The sequence below is a fragment of the Dryobates pubescens genome, chromosome 11 (genome assembly GCF_014839835.1).
Source record: "Dryobates pubescens isolate bDryPub1 chromosome 11, bDryPub1.pri, whole genome shotgun sequence".
NCBI lineage: Eukaryota > Metazoa > Chordata > Aves > Piciformes > Picidae > Dryobates > Dryobates pubescens.
In genome coordinates this window covers 2,693,042-2,714,251 of record NC_071622.1, presented here as the reverse complement: position 1 = coordinate 2,714,251, position 21,210 = coordinate 2,693,042, and the positions used below count along the sequence as shown (strand labels likewise).

The 21,210-nt window shown below is 51.2% G+C and overlaps 1 protein-coding gene across 2 annotated transcripts in view; it reads left to right on the top strand.

Moving 5' to 3' along the window:
* NEGR1 (neuronal growth regulator 1) overlaps positions 1–21,210 on the top strand; it is a 291,886-nt gene that overhangs the window by 132,718 nt on the left and 137,958 nt on the right. For both annotated transcript variants that reach the window (XM_054165418.1, XM_009910800.2), the window contains exon 2: positions 2,143–2,375. In XM_054165418.1, the coding sequence (XP_054021393.1) occupies positions 2,143–2,375 (233 nt within the window). The remainder of the gene's footprint in view (positions 1–2,142; positions 2,376–21,210) is intronic.

The window sequence follows — 21,210 nt, the reverse complement described above, 5'->3', positions numbered from 1 at the left end:
CCATCAAACCCTGAGGAGCAATGGTTTAGAATTGTCAGGGTTGGAAGGGACCTCAAGGCTCAGCCAGTCCCAACCCCCCTGCCATGGCCAGGGACACCTCACACCACAGCAGGTTGCTCACAGCCACCTCCAGCCTGGCTGCAAACACCTCCAGGCAGGAGGCTTCCACCACCTCCCTGGGCAGCCTGTGCCAGGCTCTCACCACCCTCATGGGCAACAACTTCTTCCTCACATCCAATCTCAATCTCCCCATTTCTAGTTTTGCTCCATTCCCCCCAGTCCTATCCCTCCCTGACACCCTCAAAAGTCCCTTCCCAGCTTTCTTGGAGCCCCCTGCAGAACCTGGCAGGCCACAATGAGGTCTCCTTTGAGCCTTCTCCTCTCCAGACTGAACAACCCCAACTACCTCAGATGGATGAGAATCCTGATGTGAGACAGCAATGGGCACTTCCAGAGAAGGGCAACGAGGTTGGGGAGAGGCCTCGAGCACAAGCCCTATGAGGAGAGGCTGAGGGAGCTGGGATTGTTTAGCCTGGAGAAGAGAAGGATCAGGGGTGACCTCATTGCCCTCTACAACTACCTGAAAGGTGGTTGTAGACAGGAAGGGGTTGGTCTCTTCTCCCAGGCAACCAGCACCAGAACAAGGGGACACAGTCTCAAGCTGTGTCAGGGGAGGTTTAGACTCGAGGTGAGGAAAAAGTTCTTCACTGAGCGAGTCGTTCGTCATTGGGATGTGCTGCCCAGGGAGGTGGTGGAGTCGCCGTCCCTGGAGGTGTTCAAGGGGAGATTGGACGTGGCACTTGGTGCCATGGTCTAGTTGTGAGGTCTGTTGGCACAGGTTGGACTTGATGATCCTTGGGGTCTCTTCCAACCTTAGTTATACTGTGAGACTGTGATACTGGCAGCCCAGAAGTTCAGTGGCTTCCTGGGCTCCATCAGAAGCAGTGTGGCCAGCGGATGGAGACAGATGATTCTGCCACTCTGCTCTGCTCTGGTGAGACCTCACCTGCAGTGCTGGGTCCAGCTCTGGGACCCCCCAAGACAAGAGAGACATGGACCTGCTGGAGAGGGTTCCAGAGAAGGCCACCAAGATGATCAGAAGGGTGGAGAACCTCTCCTATGAGGACATGATGGGAGACAATAGTATAGAAAAGAGTGGAATGGAATGGAATGGAATGGAATGGAATGGAATGGAATGGAATGGAATGGAATGGAATGGAATGAATAGAATAGAATAGAATTAACCAGGTTGGAAAAGACCTTCAAGACCATTGAGTCCAACCTCTCACCCAACACCATCTGATCAACTCAACCATGGCACCAAGTGCCTCAGCCAGGCTCTTCCTAAACACCTCCAGGGATGGGGACTCCACCACCTCCCTGGGCAGCACATCCCAATGGCCAATCTCTCTTGCTGGGAAGAATTTCTTCCTCACCTCCAGCCTAAACCTCCCCTGGCACAGCTTGAGACTGTGTCCTCTTGTTCTGGTGCTGGTTGCCTGGGAGAAGAGACCAACCCCCACCTGGCTACAACCTCCCTTCAGGGAGTTGGAGAGAGCAAGAAGGTCTCTCCTGAGCCTCCTCTTCTGCAGGCTAAACAACCTCAGCTCCCTCATCCTCTCCTCACAGGGCTGTGCTCCAGACCCCTCCCCAGCTTTCTTGCCCTTCTCTGGACAAGAGAGTTAGTACTGGAGAAGAGAAGGCTCCAGAGAGACCTTAGAACAGCATTTCAATATCTGAAGGAGACCTACAGGAAGGCTGGGGAGGGACTATTAAGAAGGATCTGTGGTGACAGGCTGAGGGGCAATGGTTTGAAACTGGAGCAGGGGAGATTTAGGTTGGACTTCAGGAGGAAGTTCTTCACAGGGAGGGTGGTGGAACGCTGGAATGGGCTGCCCATAGATGTGACCAAGACTCCACCCCAGGAGAGTTCAAGGTCAAACCTGATGTGGCCCTGGGCAAGCTGCCGTAGTCGGAGGCCTCCCTGCTGACAGCAGGGGGGGTTGGACAAGATGGCCTTTGAGGGCCCCTTCCCACCTGCCGCCTTCCGCGGTCCTGCCGAGCTCAGCCTGGAGCGGGTCGCTGGGGAAGTGCTGCCAAGCTCCTCCCTTCTCAGGCTGCTGGCTTCCCCTCCTTTGCCAGGTGTTACTTGGAGGATGGAGCTTCCAAAGGCGCCTGGCTGAACCGGTCGAGCATCATCTTCGCCGGCAGCGACAAGTGGTCGGTGGACCCGCGCGTCTCCATCGCCACGGCCAACCGGCGGGAGTACAGCCTGCAGATCCAGGACGTGGACGTGACGGACGACGGGCCCTACACCTGCTCCGTCCAGACCTCGCACACCCCTCGCACCATGCAGGTGCACCTCACCGTCCAAGGTACGTGCCGGCCCCCGGGCTGCGCGCTGGCGCCGGGCTGGGCACGCCAGACACGCTGCCTAAGCCGATTGAAACGTCTGTTCGTTTGTTTCCTTCCTTGTATGCAGCCATGCACCAATACGGCCCTTCCCTTCCCTTCCCTTCCCTTCCCTTCCCTTCCCTTCCCTTCCCTTCCCTTCCCTTCCCTTCCCTTCCCTTCCCTTCCCTTCCCTTCCCTTCCCTTCCCTTCCCTTCCCTTCCCTTCCCTTCCCTTCCCTTCCCTTCCCTTCCCTTCCCTTCCCTTCCCTTCCCTTCCCTTCCCTTCCCTTCCCTTCCCTCCCCTCCCCTCCCCTCCCCTCCCCTCCCCCTCCCCTTCCCCTCCCCTTCCCCTCCCCTTCCCCTCCCCTTCCCCTCCCCTTCCCCTCCCCTTCCCCTTCTTCTTCCCCCCCATGGACAAGGCTTCCACCACCTCCCTGGGCAACCTGTGCCAGGCTCTCACCACCCTCCTGGGGAACAACTTCTTCCTCACAGCCAATCTCAATCTCCCCATTTCTAGTTTTGCTCCATCCCCCCCAGTCCTATCCCTCCCTGACACCCTCAAAAGTCCCTCCCCAGCTTTCTTGGAGCCCCTTTCAGATCCTGGAAGGCCACAATGAGGTCTCCTGGGAGCCTTCTCCTCTCCAGCCTGCACAACCCCAACTCCCTCAGTCTGTGCTCACGGCAGAGCAGCTCCAGCCCTCTGCTCCTCCTCGTGGCCCTTCTCTGGACACCTTCCAGCACCTCCAGATCCTTCCTGGCACAGAGGCTCCAGACCTGGCCCCAGAGCTGCAGCTGTGGTCTCAGCAGAGCAGAGCAGAGGGGCAGAATCCCCTCCCTGGCCCTGCTGGCTCTGCAGATAATATTTATGATGTTGTTTTGGCAGGGATAATCATTGGTATTTGTGCTTGTCTCCCTCGTCGTTAATACCTCCATGGAAGGGGCTCAATAATAAATAAATACAAATAAATAAGAAATGGGGAATTAATTGCATGTGTGAAATCTAGAAACAGGAGCTTGAAATCAATTAGGCTAACGAGGAGTGTGCAGAGAAATAACAGCTCAGGAGTTCCAATTCCGCGCCGTTGCCGCCGGATCTTCAGCGATGCAAAGCATAACCTTAGGCTTTCACTTATTAGTCCTGGCTGTAATCATCATTAACATCATCCTCTTTGCATCTTTATGAGTAATGAGGCAAGGAGTGCAGAGCAGAAGAGTCGAAATGGTGAGCAGTGTTAACCCATCTGTCCCGCCCAAAGCCCTGACTGAGGCACTGGAAGGGATCTCCCAGGATGGTTTTGCATGCCCCCTTCCCTGGCACTGCTCAAGGCCAGGCTGGATGAGGCCTTGAGCAGCCTGGGCTAGGGCAAGGTGTCCCTGCCCATGGCATGGGGGTTGCAACTATGAACTCTCAGCCTGGCCTCACAGCAGAGGGCTTCCAGCCCTCCCAGCATTGCTGTGTCCTCCTCTGGCCTCACTCCAGCGGCTCCAAGTCCCTGCTGTGCTGAGGACTCCAGAGCTGGCCCCAGCACTGCAGAGGGATTCTCAGTAGAGCAGAGCAGAGCAGAGGGACAGGATCCCCTCCCCTCCATCTCTATTAACCCATCTGTCCCACCAAAACACCTCACTGAGGCACTGGAAGAGATTTCCCTGGAAGGTTTTGGATGTGCCTTCCTTGGCAGTGTTCAAGACCAGGTTAGATGAAGCCTTGAGCAGTCTGGGCTGGTGGAAGGTGTCCTTGCCTGTAGCAGGGCCATTGGAACTGGATGATCTTCCAACCCAAGCCATTCTATGCTTCATTCTATGCTTCTAGGCAATAAGCTGTATGAATTGCTTCTCAAATTGTTCTTAACCAGTGGATCTTTAGATCATTATGGTCTATCAGACCAGATGGTCTCTGGATAGAATCCAAACCCACCCAGACATCGTGATCCTGGGCAAGCTGCTGAAGTCTGCAAAGCATGGGGTGGGGGAGTGAGAGGGGACCCCAGCTTGGTGTCATCTGCAAATTTACTGATGATGGGCTCAATCTCCCCATCCAGCCCATCAGTAAAGATATTCATACCCCCTTTGAGATGGAGATTGATCTGTCTGAGCCTCTACAGGGACCATCAACCAGCTAATTGGTGCTGTGAGCTGACAGAGCCTCTCCTGCTGGGGAGGGTTTGCAGGGATGAGAGAGCAACACTTTATGGAAGCAGTTTTGGGTTTCCTTTTAGTGTTGCTCGTGGCTTTATGTTTCCAGATTAGAAACAACTTCTGCTGTGGGGGAGAAATGAATGAAGGCAAAAGCAGCTCTTCTGCCAAGCTAGCATCATTCCAGGGCTGGGTTCCCTTTTACAATGCATTGCTGAGCAGCAGCAGCAGCAGCAGCAGAGCCACTGCAGCACACATCAAATACCAGGAGAAAAAGGAACATTTAAAAGCAAAGTCGCAGCCTTTTCAAATTCCTCTGCCCTCCAGGCTGCCTTCTGTGGAGTGGTGTTGAAAGAAGATGTTCTCCTCCTGGAAAGAGGAGAGCTGGAGGAGCTGGGCTCTGTGCATTGTGGCACAAATTAAACGAGGAGAAGACTTCTGGATGGCCAAAAGATCCCAAATAGGCTCAGCCTCCAGACTGCAAAAGCTGTGTGCTGTGAAACTCCACTTCAAACGCTGTGGCAATCCAGCTTTCTCTCTTTTCTCCTTTGTGAGGTCCCTCTGTACACAGGCCCAGGAGCTCTCCTTTTGAATGTTGTCTTCTCTGCAGCTTGGGCTGACAGTTTCTGAATGTGTTGATGGAAACCTTTCAGGGAATAAAGACCAATGCTGATCAATACCCAAATGGGGCAGGGCAAGAGGATGGGGCCAGGCTCTTCTCAGTGGAGCCCAGAGCGAGGACCAAGGGCAACAGGCACAAACTGGAACCCAGGAGGTTCCACCTGAACAGAAGGAGAAAATTCCTTGTTGTGAGGGTGCAGGAGCCCTGGAGCAGGCTGCCCACAGAGGTTGGGGAGTCTCTTTCAATGGAGAGCTTCCAAGCCCAGCTGGGCATTGTGATGCTGGGCAAGCTGCTGTGGGTGCCCCTGCTTTAGCAGAGGGGTTGTAGTGAGTGATCTCCAGAGGTCCCTTCCAACCCAAACATGCTGGGCTTGAGGGATTTAGTGATTAATTTCAGTGAGCAAGACACAGAGCAGTAGGTAACCATGGGTGAGGAGGACGAGCAGCTGCAGCACCCCTGCCCCATACACAGATACAGCGAGCAGACACAGGGGAGGTTGACCACAGGCAGTCATGAATTTCTGGCAGGGCTTAAAGGTAAATCATAGAATCACAGAATCAGCCAGGTTGGTAAGGACCTCAGAGATCATCAAGTCCAACCTATGACCTAATCCCTAACACCTCCTGACAACTAAACCATGGCTCCAAGTGCCACATCCAAGCCTTTCTTGAACACCTCCAGGGATGGGGACTCCACCACCTGCCTGGGCAGCACATTCCAATGGCCAGTTCCTCTTTCTGGGAAGAACTTTCTCCTCACCTCCATCCTAAATGTCCCCTGGCACAGCTGAATTTCAGGTTTTCAAATCCTTTCTCAATGCTTTAAGGAGAGCACCAAGTGAAATCTAGGTCACTGCAACTTGTGACACAGTAACACCTTTGTGTCCCAAGAAAATTAATCAAGCTAGTACTCAGCACTGCTTAGGCCACACCTGGAGTCCTGTGCCCAGTTCTGGGCTCCTCAGGTTAGGAAAGATGTTGAGATGCTGGAAGGTGTCCAGAGAAGGGCAAGAAAGCTGGGGAGGGGTCTGGAGCACAGCCCTGGGAGGAGAGGCTGAGGGAGCTGGGGTTGCTTAGCCTGCAGAAGAGGAGGCTGAGGGGAGACCTTCTTGCCCTCTACAACTCCCTGAAGGGAGGTAGTAGCCAGGTGGGGGTTGGTCTCTTCTCCCAAGCACCCAGCACCAGAACAAGAGGACACAGTCTCAAGCTGCACCAGGGGAGGTTCAGGCTGGAGTTGAGGAAAAAAGTTCTTCCCAGCAAGAGAGATTGGTCACTGGGATGTGCTGCCCAGGGAGGTGGTGGAGTCCCCATCCCTGTTTGTGTTTAGGAAGAGCCTGGCTGAGGCACTTGGTGCCATGGTTGAGTTGCTTAGATGGTGCTGGGTGAGAGGTTGGACTTGATGATCTCAGAGGTCTTTTCCAACCTGGTTAGTTCTATTCTATTCTAACAAATCTAAAAAGCAGCAAGGGTGGTGAAGGGTCTGGAGAGGAGCAGCTGAGGGAACTGGGGTTGTTTAGCCTGCAGAAGAGAAGGCTGAGGAGACACACTGTGGCTCTCAACAACTCCCTGAAAGGAGGTTAGAGTGAGGTGGGGATGGTCTCTTGTTCTTAGCATCAGGTAACAGGATGAGAGGAAATAACCTCAAGTTGTGCCAGGGGAGGTTTAGGTTGAACACAAGGAACAATTTCTTGGCTGCAAGAGTGGTCTGGCATTGGAAGAGGCTGCCCAGGGCAGTGGTGGAGTCACCATCCCTGGGGGTATTCAAGAAACACGTGGCCATGGCACTTGGGGACATGGTTTATATTTGCACTTGATGTCTTTTGCAATCCAAACCCATTCTATGATTAAAAGAAAAAAAGGCCCTGATGTGTCCTTAGCCTGCAATTACACCAGGGAAGGGAAAAAACCCACCACAACAGATGAGAGAGAGGACAATGATGCAGCAAACTCTATTTCAGTCACCTTATTAAGGTGAAGTGAGACTTGCAAAGTAATTAATTAAAAGTTTAGGAGGTAGGAGTTTGTAATCAAGTCAGTCCAGCTTGGTGCCAGATGCTTGATCTGCAAAGTCATGAGCTGCAGATGATTTACCTGTCAGATGTTTGCCAGCCTGAAGCCTGAAACCCCTCTCACCACATCGTGCTGCTCATCATTTTCCTAGCAAAAGGTTGCAATTTCTGCTCTTTCTGATCTGACATTTATTCTGCCAATGATTAAATTGCATCCTCCAAGCCCTGTTTCCCTTTCCATTTACAAAAGTATTAAGATATCTTCAGCAGTGCCCTTGAGAGTGAGTTTTGCTCTGTGGCAGAGGGACAGGTCAGAGCTCAAAGCCTCCCATTCTCTCCACGGGTCAGGATGTGGTTGTGATACTCTTGTGGTGTATGGGGAAAGGGCAAGTTGGGCTCCATGGAGGGAGGGTCTGGAACAGAGTGTTCAGAAGGACCTCAGCCACCCAGGAAGGGCTATTAGGATCATTAGAGTCAGAGAATCAGAGAGCGATTTTGGTTGGAAGAGACCATTAAGATCATCAAATCAAACCCTTAACCCAGCACTGCCAGGTCACCACTGAACCATGGCCCTCAGCACCACATCTCTATGGCTTTGAAACCCCTCCAGGGGTGGGGAATTCACCACTGCCCTGGGCAGCCTGGGCCAGGCCTTGGCAATCCTTTGGGGGAAGAAATTTTTCCTCATGTCCAACCTAAACCTTTCCTGGTGCAACCTGAAGTAATTTCCTCTTGTCCTGTTGCTTGTTCCTTGGGAGAAGCAACCAGCCCCCACTTGGCTCCAAGCTGCTTTCAGGAGCAATAGAGATGCAATTAAAGACATTTATTAGGAGAATATAAACCCATGTGGAAGAGATTTCTTTATTTAACCTGGGTGAAATGAGGGCTTGGGGAGACTTTTGTTCTGCTCATTCATACACTTGATTTGATCCCAGGCAGGGGAAACAAACACCCCAGCTAAGGGAGGTCCCTTCTGCAATGGTAGGCAAATATCACTTAACCAAGTGTGAGTTTTAATGCAGGATGAGGGGAAGGTGTTGGTCCCCATCACAAGGTTGGTGGACTGTCCAGGGAAGAGTGGTTGGTGTTCTGGATGTTGGTTCCTGCCAAATGTGGTGGGATAGGAGTGATCACAGCGTTGGAGAGTGGGGCTTGGACTGTGGTCTTCCTAACAATGAGGAGGTTTAGGTTGGAGATTAGGAACCATTTCTTTGCTGCAAGAGTGGTCAGGCACTGGCACAGGCTGCAGCTGAGGGAACTGGGGGTGTTTAGTCTGGGGAAAAGGAGGCTGAGGGGAGACCTTCTGGCCCTCTACACCTCCCCGAAAGGAGGTTGGAGCTGGATGGGGGTTGGCCTCCTCTCCCAAGCCCTTAAGTTACCACAGGGGAGATTTAGGTTGGATATTAGGAACAGTTTCTTTGCTGCAAGAGTGGTCAGGCACTGGCACAGGTTGCCCAGGGAGGAGATGGAGCCCCCATCCCTGGAGGTGTTCAAGAAACCTGTGGCCATGGCACCTGGGGACATGGTTTAATGGTCACGGTGGTGTTGGGTTGATGGTTGGACTGGATGGTCCCAGAGGTCTCTTCCAACTGATTCTCTGATTCTCTGACACCTTCCTGGGAAATGGTTTGGTGGCCATGGAGGTGTTGGGTTGATGGTTGGACTTGATGGTCCCAGAGGTCTCTTCCAACTGATTCTCTGACACCTTGATGGGAAATGGTTTGGTGGCCATGGAGGTGTTGGGATGATGGCTGGACTTGATGGTCTCAGAGGTCTCTTCCAACTGATTCTCTGACACCTTGATGGGAAATGGTTTGGTGGCCATGGAGGTGTTGGGATGATGGTTGGACTTGATGGTCTCAGAGGTCTTTTCCAATTGGTACTCTGACACCTTGATGGGAAATGGTTTGGTGGCCATGGAGAAGTTGGGATGATGGTTGGACTTGATGGTCCCAGAGGTCTCTTCCAACTGATTCTCTGACACCTTGATGGGAAATGGTTTGGTGGCCATGGAGGTGTTGGGATGATGGCTGGACTTGATGGTCTCGGAGGTCTCTTCCAACTGAAGAAGTTCTCTGATTCTCTGACACCTTCCTGGGAAATGGTTTGGTGGCCATGGAGGTGTTGGGTTGATGGTTGGACTTGATGGTCCCAGAGGTCTCTTCCAACTGATTCTCTGACACCTTGATGGGAAATGGTTTGGTGGCCATGGAGGTGTTGGGATGATGGTTGGACTTGATGGTGCCAGAGGTCTCTTCCAACTGATTCTCTGACACCTTGATGGGAAATGGTTTGGTGGCCATGGTGGTGCTGGGTTGAAGGTCGGACTCAATGACCTTAGAAGCCTTTCCCAACCCTAACAGCTCTGATCCTCTGATTTGGTCAGCTCCTTTCTGCACATGATCTCCACTTTAGAGGGCATGCAGGCAAACAATTCAGTCATCTGTGGAGAGGAGAGTCACAGCTTCAGTCAGCCACAGCAAGCCACATTTTTTTGCTTTAATCATGGGTAATATTTTCCAAAGTACCACTCAAGGCCCTTTTTTTTTCCTCCCCCCTTTTTTTTTTTTTACCTTTTTATCCCTGTTTAATAAACCTTCTTAATGTCCCCTAAATATTAATGTATTGATTTAGTCTTCCCAGTGTTTGCAAAGTCTAATTTGTTTCCTCGATCAGGCCAGGAGGGACTCAGGCTTGGAGCTAACGAGATAAATCTCACCCAAATTTATTTAAAGTGGGGCAAAATAAATATGCAAAAGACTTCTAAAAATCATCTAAGGAGCTCTTTCCAGCTCAACCTGACAATCCATTAGGCTCTTAAATTGCCAGGGCTCCAGTCGGGTGTCACTTCGTGCTGTTGAATGAACTCGCGAGTGCCACCACCGTCAGCACCTGGTCCCTGCTCAAAACCTCAACAAAAAGGTTGCTGTGGCCAGCAGGAGCAGGGAAGTCATTCTGCCCTGTGCTCAGCACTGCTTAGGCCACACCTGCAGACCTGTGTCCAGTTCTGGGCCCTTCAGTGTAAGAAGGACTTTGAGAGACTTGAAGGTGTCCAGAGAAGGACAACAAAGCTGGGGAGAGGTCTGGAGCACAGCCCTGGGAGGAGAGGCTGAGGGAGCTGGGGTTGCTTAGCCTGGAGAAGAGGAGGCTCAGGGGAGACCTTCTTGCTCTCTCCAACTGCCTGAAGGGAGGTTGTAGCCAGGTGGGGGTTGGTCTCTTCTCCCACGCAGGCAAGCAGCAGCAGAACAAGAGGACACAGCCTCAAGCTGTGCCAGGGGAGGTTTAGGCTGGAGGTGAGGAGAAAGTTCTTCCCAGCAAGAGAGACTGGCCATTGGGATGTGCTGCCCAGGGAGGTGGTGGAGTCCCCATCCCTGGAGGTGTTCAAAAAAGGGATTGGATGTGGCACTTGAAGCCATGGTTTAGTAGCCATGAGGTCTTGGGTGAGAGGTTGGACTTGATGATCTCCGAGGTCTTTTCCAACCTTATTGACTCTATGATTCTATGAAAAAGACTCAAAACTTTTCCTGGAGGTGGAAGTGGGGGTGCATGGAGTGTGACCAGCAAGTGGAGAGAGGCTCATCTCCCCTTTTACTCTGCCCTATTGAGGCCAAAGCTGGAGGCCCAGGTCCAATTCTGAGTTTCCCAGTTCAAGAGAGACAGGGAACTGCTGCAGAGAGTCCAGTGGAAGCTTCAAAGCTGCTGAGGGGCCTGGAGCAGCTCTGTGAGGAGGAAAGGCTGAGAGCCCTGGGGCTGGGGAGCCTGGACAAGAGCAGCCCCAGAGGGGAGCTGAGCAATGCTCAGCAAGAGCTGAAGGACCTGTGGGGTGCAAGAGGCTGGGGCCAGACTCTTCTCAGTGGTTCCCAGACAAGGGACAAGGGGCAAAGGCACAAACTGGAGCCCAGGAGGCTCCACCTGAACGAGAGGAGAAAGTTGTTTTTTGCGAGGGTGCTGGAGCCCTGGAGCAGGCTGCCCAGAGAGGTTGTGGAGTCTCCTTGTCTGGAGAGATCCCAAATCCCCCTGGATATTTTGATCCTGGTCAGGGTCCTGTGGGTGCCCTGCTTTAGCAGAGGAGGCTGGACTGCATGATCTCCAGAGATCCCTTCCCACCCCACCACGCTGGGATTATGCGCTTAATGCACCATTAATGACTGATCAGCATGTTTTCTCCTGGATTTGTGGGGTTTAGCCATTCATTGAATTCCTCCCACGTTTGTACCTCTCTCAGCACTCAGAGGAGCTGCAGGGGCTCTCTCTCCCTCTCTCTAAAATACCTACAAATGGCTTTTCCCCTTCCTTAAAAGACTTAAATCGTGGCAAATGTGTGCGTTCGCAGGCGAGCGGCGCGGATGCAAATCAGGAGCGTTTCATCTGAGGTAGAACAGGGCTGCACTCAGCTGAAGCTCAGAATTCTGCAGCGTTGGAGGTTGCTTTACAGTCCTGGCTGCAGCTGAATTTCCATTAGAAGCCTGAAATTTCCATCCTCTGAGCCCTGCAGGCAAGGGATAATCTGCACGAAATGATCCTTCGCTCTCTGGTCCGGAGGGTCTTAGCTCTGCCACCTTGGAGTGAAGTCCAATGAGCTGCTTTGTGACCTGGGAGGCTCTTGGGAAAGGGCTGTTCAGCAGAGTCCAAAGTGTCTTCAGGCAGCTTCTCCCATTATAGAATCAACCAGGTTGGAAAAGACCTCAGAAGTCATCAAGTTCAACCTATTACCTAACACCTCCTGACAAATCAACCATGGCTCCAAGTGCCACATCCAAGCCTTTAGTGAACACCTCCAGGGATGGGGATCCACCACCTGCCTGGGCAGCACATTCCATTCCAATGGCCAGTTCCTCTTTCTGGGAAGAACTTTCTCCTCAGCTCCATCCTAAATGTCCCCTGGCACAGCTGAATTTCAGGTTTCCAGATCCTTTCTCAATGCTTTAAGGAGAGCACCAAGTGAAATCTAGATCACTGCAACTTGTGACACAGTAACACCTTTGTGTCCCAAGAATATTAATCAAGCTAGTACTCAGCACTTTCTTTTCACCTCCAGCCTAAACCTCCCCTGGAGCACCTTGAGACTGTGTCCTCTTGTTCTGGTGCTGCTTGCCTGGGGGAAGAGACCAACTGACAGTAGATGGAGGAAAAACTAAGAGACAAGGGAAAGAACCTCAACACAGAGGTTGGTTGTAGATTAGCTGCACATCAGCCAGCATGTGCATAGGTGGCCAAGAAGGCCACCAACATCCTGGTCTGGATCAGCAAGTGTGGCCAGTGGGACCTGAGCAGTGACTGTCCTTCTGCTGGGCACTGAGTAGAACAAACCTTGAATTCTGGGTTTAGTTTTGGGGCTCTCACACCAAGATGGACATTGAGGGGCTGGGGTGTGTTCAGAGAAGGGCAACAAAGCTGGTGATGGGTCTGGAGAACAGGGTCAGTGAGGAGCAGCTGAAGGAACTGGGGTTGTTCAGCCTGGAGGAGACTGAGGGGAGACCTTCTGGCTCTCCACAGCTCCCTGAAAGGAGACTGGAGCCAGGTGGGGGTTGGTCTCTTCTCTCAACATCAAGAGGAAATGGCCTGAATTGTGGTAAGGGAGGTTTAGATTGGAACAAACCATAGATGAGGAGCAATTCCTTCTGTGCAAGAGTGGTCAGGCACTGGAATGTGCTGCCCAGGGAGGTGGTGGAGTCACCATCCCCGGAGGTGTTCAAGAAAGCTGTGGATGTTTCTATGGAGGGGATGGGTTGACAGCTGAACTGGATGATCTGGGAGGTCTTTTCCAACCTAAACAATCCTATGATTTATCTGGCTGCCCAAACTAGGGGCTCTGTTATTCCCTCCCTGAATGCCTCATCACCATCCTGTCGATCCAAGCTGTGTCCAGTTCTGGGCTCCTCAGGTTAGGAAAGATGTTGAGGTGCTGGAAGGTGTCCAGAGAAGGGCAAGAAAGCTGGGGAGGGGTCTGGAGCACAGCCCTGGGAGGAGAGGCTGAGGGAGCTGGGGTTGCTTAGCCTGCAGAAGAGGAGGCTCAGGGGAGACCTTCTTGCTCTCTCCAGCTCCCTGAAGGGAGGTTGTAGCCAGCTGGGGGTTGGGCTCTTCTCCCAGGCACCCAGCACCAGAACAAGAGGACACAGTCTCAAGCTGTGCCAGGGGAGGTTTAGGCTTGAGGTTAAGAAGCAATTCTTCCCAGCAAGAGAGATTGGCCATTGGGATGTGCTGCCCAGGGAGGTGGTGGAGTCCCCATCCCTGGAGGTGTTTAGGAAGAGCCTGGCTGAGGCACTTGGTGCCATGGTTGAGTTGATTAGATGGTGTTGGGTGAGAGGTTGGACTTGAGGATCTCTGAGGTCTTTTCCAATCTGGTTTAGTCTAGTCTAGTCTAGTCTACTCCTATTCTATTCTATTCTATGCTATGCTACTCTATTCTACTGCATTCTATTCTATTCTATTCTATTCTATTCTATTCTATTCTATTCTATTCTATTCTATTCTATCCTACTCTATCCTACTCTATGCTACTCTATTCTATCCTACTCCTATTCTATTCTATTCTACTGCATTCTATTCTATTCTATTCTATTCTATTCTATTCTATTCTATTCTATTCTATTCTATTCTATTCTATCCTACACTATGCTACTCTATTCTATCCTACTCCTATTCTATGCTATGCTATGCTATGCTACTCTATTCTACTCTATTCTATTCTATTCTACTCTATGCTACTCTATTCTATTCTATCCTACTCTATGCTACTCTATTCTATCCTATCCTACTCTATGCTATTCTGTTCTCACAGTTGTTCTGTCCTGGGAGAGGTGAGACAGTCATTACTTTGGTTATTCATCTCCATCATTTCCACCTTGCCAGGGTTTCTTGTGGAGCTCTGATCCCCGAGCAAGCAGCAGCACATTTTATTGAGCTTCCTGCCACCTGTCACCCTGATCACTGTGATTACTGTGATTTCTCAGGGCTTTATTTGTCATTGGATTTCCTCTCATTTCAGCTCCTCTGGTGTTAGGCTGTCAGTTTGTCAGGATAACAAGAAAAAAAGAAAGAAAGGAGAAAAAAAAGGCATCCCATGTTGCAAAGTTAGTTTGGTTGGGGTTTTTGTTTGGGGTGATGTTAACAGAGTGGTGACAACACAGCTGGAGCTCTGTGTCCAGCTCTGGAGCCTCTGTGCCAGGAAGGAGGTGCTGGAAGGTGTCCAGAGAAGGGCCACCAGGAGGAGCAGAGGGCTGGAGCTGCTCTGCTGTGAGCACAGACTGAGGGAGTTGGGGTTGTGCAGTCTGGAGAGGAGAAGGCTCAAAGGAGACCTCATTGTGGCCTTCCAGGATCTGCAGGGGGCTCCAAGAAAGCTGGGGAGGGACTTTTGAGGGTGTCAGGGAGGGATAGGACTGGGGGGGATGGAGCAAAACTAGAAATGGGGAGATTGAGATTGGATGTGAGGAAGAAGTTGTTCCCCAGGAGGGTGGTGAGAGCCTGGCACAGGTTGCCCAGGGAGGTGGTGGCAGCCTCCTGCCTGGAGGTGTTTGCAGCCAGGCTGGAGGTGGCTGTGAGCAACCTGCTGTGGTGTGAGGTGTCCCTGGCCATGGCAGGGGGGTTGGGACTGGCTGAGCCTTGAGGTCCCTTCCAACCCTGACAATTCTATGATTCTATGAAACAGCCTTAGAGTGCATTAGAGACCAAGCTCTGGCACTCTTCCTTGGGTGGGGGTCACCTTTTTCATCACCAAGGCTTGAAAAAAGATGTGGAATATATACCCCCTGCTGCTGGGCAGGTCTGGAACACACTGCTTAGTATCCTGACAACAAAAAAGGTTTTAATCTCAAGCTGTGCCAGGGGAGGTTCAGGCTGGATGTGAGGAAGAAATTCTTCCCAGCAAGAGAGATTGGCCATTGGGATGTGCTGCCCAGGGAGGTGGTGGAGTCCCCATCCCTGGAGGTGTTTAGGAAGAGCCTGGCTGAGGCACTTGGTGCCATGGTTGAGTTGATTAGATGGTGTTGGGTGAGAGGTTGGACTCAGTGATCTCTGAGGTACTTTCCAACATGGTTCATTCTGTGTTCTGTATTCAGTGAAGCCTTGCAAAGGAGGTGCAAACCCACTGATTATCCTTGAATGAGTTGGGGCTGTTCAGCCTGGAGAAGACAAGCCTCCAGGGAGAACACAGGGCAGCCTTCCAACACCTGAAGGGGGCTACATAAGAGCTGGGAAAGGACTTCTGACAAGGGCTTGTTGTGGTAGGATGAAGAGCAGTGCCTTTGAGTGGAAGAGGGGAGATTTAAACTGAAGATTGGGAAGAAATCCTTTCCAGTGAGGGCGATGAGACCCTGGAACAGTTTGCCCAGGGATGTTGTGGATGCTCCCTCCCTGGAGGTGTTCAGTGCCAGGTTGGATGAGGTCTTGAGCAACCTGGGCTGGTGGAAGGGGGGTTGGAACCACACGACCTTTGAGGTCCCTTCAACCCAAGCCTTTCTAGCATTCTCTGAATCTGTGTCTAAACCCAAAGGACACATCAAGCCCTCTCCAGTGCTGCAGCCTTGTCCCTTGGTGGCGTGACCGAAGCAGCCCCTCTCCTGGGTCTCTGCGTGACAGGCCGTGGTCAGCATCTTGCTTTTGCTCTGATTAAAGCTAATGACATCTGACATGCTAAATATCCTTGCTGAAATGTTATAATCTGATCAAAACCCTTTGTCAAGTCCACTTAATGTTCAAAAAGTGAGAGGAAATGGGAACAGCTCTGGACTTAGAGGCTTCCCAAGGAGCAAAACTTTCCCTGCCAGCATCCCTTGCCTACTAATGCCACCAAAGATATGGCATCAGAACTGTGTCCACAACTGCTTCTAGAATCAGTTACTCATTTAATGTAACAAACCCCAGCATAATGGAGTTGGAAAGGATCTTTGGAGATCATGGAGTCCAACTTCCCCCCTGCTAAAGCAGGGCACCCACAGCAGCTTGCCCAGCAGCACAATGCCCAGCTGGCTTTGGAAGCTCTCCACACAAGGAGACTCCACAGCCTCTCTGGGCAGCCTGCTCCAGACCTCCAGCACCCTCCTACCAAGCAAGTTTCTCCTCCTGGGTTCCAGTTTGTGCCCACTGCCCCTTGCCCTGTCTCTTGGCACCACTGAGAAGAGTCTGGCCCCCGCCTCTTGCCCCCCACAGGTCCTTTATCTGTTGCTGAGCATTGCTCAGCTCCCCTCTGGGGCTGCTCTTCTGCAGGCTCAACAGCCCCAGGGCTCTCAGCCTTTCCTCCTCACAGAGTTGCTCCAGGTCCCTCAGCATCTATGTTGCCTCCACTGGACTCTCTCTAGTACTTCCACATTCCCCATCCTTTGCTGTAGTGTCCCTCATGGCCAGTTTGTGTTCATTACCCCTTGCCCTGTCCCTGGGCACCACTGAGAAGAGTCTGGCCCCAGCCTCTTGACACCCAACCTGGGGAAAACCACCCTGGGAGGTTCTAAGATGGCTTTCAGGTGAGTTGAGAGCTAACACAGAACCAAAGCAGTTCTGTCCCACCTTAAATTTGATGATAAATCCTCTGCACAGGGTTTTTATACACTCAGCAGGCAGCTGATGGACATTTCTAAGGAAAATAAAAAGCATTTGAAGTGCAGAAGGACAATGGAAGGGACACAGGCCTTGTTAGTATCTAAGGGGGCATTTCTATTTACAACATGACCTTTGTCATTGAAGACATCCCAGGATGAAGCAGAAAGAACTGCTGATTGAACAGCTCACCACAAAAGCCAAGGAGGTAAAGCTGAACGAGGGGGGAAATGTAAAGAACCTTCTCCAGATACCTTTGTAACAGTGAGGAACAGCAAAGTGTGCTAATGAAATATCAAATGGCTTTAATGCAGAGCATGTCCCCTTTTGGGGTGGTTTTAAATGCTTTGCTATTCATTTTTCTCTCTCAGCCTCTTCCCACACTCTATTTTTTCCTTTCTTTGAAGAAGTGTCAGCTGTAGGAGTGAAACTAGGCCAAGCAGAAGTAGAAAAGGAGTTAGAAGCAGGGAGAGACATTGAGGTGCTGGAGCGTGTCCAGAGAAGGGCAACAGAGCTGCTGAGCACCCACTCCAACCCAGCAGCCTGCCCAGCAGCACAATGCCCAGCTGGCTTTGGAAGGTCTCCACACAAGGAGACTCTACAACCTCTTTGGGCAGCCTGCCTGGCACCCTCACAGCAAAGGAATTCAGCCTTGCATTTAGGTGGAACCTCCAGCACCCTCACAACAAAGTTTCTCCTCCTGTTCTGGTGGAACCTTCTGGGTTCCAGTTTGTGCCTATCTTCCCTTGTCCTGGCCCTGGGCACCACTGAGAAGAGCCTGGCCCCATCCTCTGCCCCCCAACCCAGCTCTTGCTGAGCATTGAGCAGATCCCCTCTCAGGTTGCCCTGTATGTGTTCAAGAAAGGCTTGGATGTGGCACTTGGAGCCATGGTTTAGTTGTCAGGAGGGGTTAGGTGTTAGGTCATAGGTTGAACTTGATGATCTGTGAAGTCTTTTCCAACCTGGTTGATTCTATGACTCTAGGACTCTATGATTCTAGGACTCTATGGCTCTGATTCTATGATTCTATGACTCTATGGCTCTATGATTCTATGACTCAATGATTTTATGATTCTATGACTCTATGACTATGGCTCTATGATTCTAGGACTCTATGATTCTAGGACTCTATGGCTCTGATTCTATGACTCTATGACTCTATGGCTCTATGATTCTATGACTCTATGATTCTATGACTCTATGGCTCTGATTCTATGACTCTATGGCTCTATGATTCTATGACTCTATGATTCTATGACTCTATGGCTCTGATTCTATGACTCTATGGCTCTGTGATTCTATGACTCAATGATTCTATGACTATGGCTCTATGATTCTAGGACTCTATGATTCTAGGACTCTATGGCTCTGATTCTATGACTCTATGGCTCTGTGATTCTATGACTCAATGATTCTATGACTATGGCTCTATGATTCTAGGACTCTATGGCTCTGATTGTATGACTATGGCTCTATGGCTCTATGATTCTATGACTCAATGATTCTATGACTCTATGACTCTATGGCTCTATGATTCTATGACTCTATGACTCAATGATTGATTCTATGACTCTATGATTCTAGGACTCTAGGATTCTATGACTCTGATTCTATGACTCTATGATTCTAGGACTCTAGGATTCTATGATTCTATTACTCTGTGGTTCTAGGACTCTGTGATTCTATGATTCTAGGACTCTGTGATTCTATGATTCTAGGACTCTGTGGCTCTATGATTCTAGGGCTCTATGATTCTAGCACTCTCTGATTCTGTGACTCTCTGTAGCTCTTCACATCCCCCCTCCAGCAGATGAAGTGCTGCCTCCTCTCTTGGGTTTTATTGGATGCTTCCAACTTGTCTTGTTTTCACGAGCAGAAGGAAAATATTTAGTACCTGGAGGTGTTCAGCTGATGGCTAGAGGAGAGCTGAACAAAGCATGGGGCCAGGCTTAATGAAGCAGTTCCTTCTCATGCACTGCCTTCTTGTTTGGAACCCTCTACAGCTTCATTTTGATTTTATAGCTTAAGAGGGGCTGATGACAATAGCTGATATTCACAAGCAGCAAAATCCCCTGGTTGGAAAGAGCTAAATCAAATGCATTGTCTTGTGGGGGGTGGGGGGGGGGAACCCCACACCAAAAAAAACCACCAAAAACCCAACCCAAAAAAAGAACTAAAAGAACTCAAAGTGCTAATTTAGGCCAATTTCTGGAAGGGGGCTGAAAACAAGTGAGAAGTGAAGTCGCAGAGCCCTGCTGGAAGATTGAATTGTAAGAAAGCTGAAAGCAAGGCTGAAAGGATAGGGATTAAATGCTTCCTGCCTGGAAAATCTCCATTTGAAAACGTCCACCTTTGATGGGCCAGCTTTCACAGCCATGTAAAGAAAATGGTTGCACTTGTTCTGCATCTGAGGGCTTGCAGGAGAGGGAATGCAGAGGTCAGCTCACCCGAGCCAGCTGGCGAGTGGCGGGGGCGAGTTCGCCCCAGGGGAAATAAAGATGCTGCTGTTGCCCATTTTAGCATCTGAGACACCTTCATACTGAGGATTAATTTAGGAGGCTTTAGTTGTCTAAACTGGACTTCAAAAGAGGAAGATTCTGCTCCTCACTAGCTTCAGGTAGGGAGAGGATTTCAATCTGGACCGGAGCAAAGCCTTTGGCGCTGTCCTGCACCACATCCTGGTGCAGGATGGGTTCCATGGAAGGAGCATTCAGTGATACAGAACTGGCTTGAGGGCCACACTCAAAGAGTGGCTGTCAATGGTCCATGTCCAAGTGGAGGCCAGGGACAAGTGGAGTCCCTCAGGGATCAGTACTGGACCAGTCTTGTTCAACATCTGTGTCGGTGCCAGGGACAGTGGCACTGAGTGCACCCTCAGCAGGGTTGCTGATGACACCAAGCTGTGTGGTGCTGCTGACAGCTGGAGGGAAGGATCCATCCAGAGGGACCTGGACAGGCTGCAGTGCTGAGCCCATGACAACCTCAACAAGACCAAGGGCAAGGTCCTGCAGCTGGCTCAGGGCAAACCCAAGCACTGATATAGGCTGGGCAGGGACTGGCTGGAGAGCAGCCCTGAAAAAAAGGACCTGGGGGTGCTGGTGGAGGAGAAGCTCAACAGAAGCCAGCAGTGAGCACTTGAAGCCCAGAGAGCCAAGCAGAGCCTGGGCTGCAGCAAGAGAAGCAGAGCCAGCAGGGCCAGGGAGGGGATTCTGCCCCTCTGCTCCACTCTGCTGAGACCACAGCTGGAGCTCTGGGTCCTAGTTCTGGAGCCTCTGTGCCAGGAAGGATCTGGAGGTGCTCGAAGGTGTCCAGAGAAGGGCCATGAGGATGAGCAGAGGGCTGGAGCTGCTCTGCTCTGAGGACAGACTGCGGGAGTTGGGGCTGTGCAGTCTGGAGAAGAGAAGGCTCCCAGGTCTTTTCCAACCTGGTTAATTCTGTACCCTGTAACAGATCTGGTGAGGAGCAGAGGGAACTGGGGTTGTTCATTGTGCAGAAGAGGAGGCTCAAGGGATGCCTCATTGCTCTCTATAAGTCCCTGAAAGGAGGTTAGAGTGTGGGGGGGATTGGTCTCTTCTCTCAGGTATTAGATGACAGAAGAGAGGAATGGGCTTGAAATTGTACCAAGGGAGGTTTAGGCTCGAGGTTAGGAACCATTTCTTTCCTGCAAGAGTGGTCAGGCATTGGAACAGGCTGCCCAGGGAGGTGCTGGAGTCACCACCCCTGGAGGTGCTGAAGCAATGTGTGGATATGGCACTTTGGGACATGGTTTGATGGCCATGGTGGCGTTGGGTTGATGGTTGGACCTGATGGTCTTAGAGGTCTCTTCCAGCTGAAGCAGTTCTATGATTCTATGATTCTCTGACACCTTCATGGCCTTGAACATGGGTTTATCTCTAGTGGCTCTTCTGTACCTAGTTGCATTTACAAATATGGAATTATTGCAGGGAAATGTCTCACAGCTCAGTGCTTAGGCAATGCAGAAACTACTGGATGTACAAAAGTGGCCAGAATGTCCCATTTCTGGGGGCTGACCTGAGGTAACCAAACAGCAGTACACTGGAGCTGGAAATTGCCCACATGTGATGGATGAAGCAATAATTACAGTGTCATTAACAAGCTGGAACAAACACTTCAGTGGTGACTGCAACTGTGATTTACTCTGAGACCTCTGGAAAGAGAGAACAAAGGAAACACCATTTGTTATGTGACTGTCTTACTTTGATTTCATGAGAGCCACACAAGCCCAGCAAGGTAGGTTTGGAAGGGACCTCTGCAGATCATCCAGTCCAAGCCCCCTGCTGAAGCAGGGCAGCCACAGCAGCTTGCCCAGGAGCACAATGCCCAGCTGGGGCTGGAAGTTCTCCAGAGAAGGAGACTCCACAACCTCTCTGGGCAGCCTGCTCCAGGGCTCTGGGACCCTCATGACAAAGTTTCCTCTCCTGTTCAGGTGGAACCTCCTGGGTTCCAGTTTGTGCCCATTGCCCCTTGCCCTGTCCCTGGGCACCACTGAGCAGAGTCTGGTC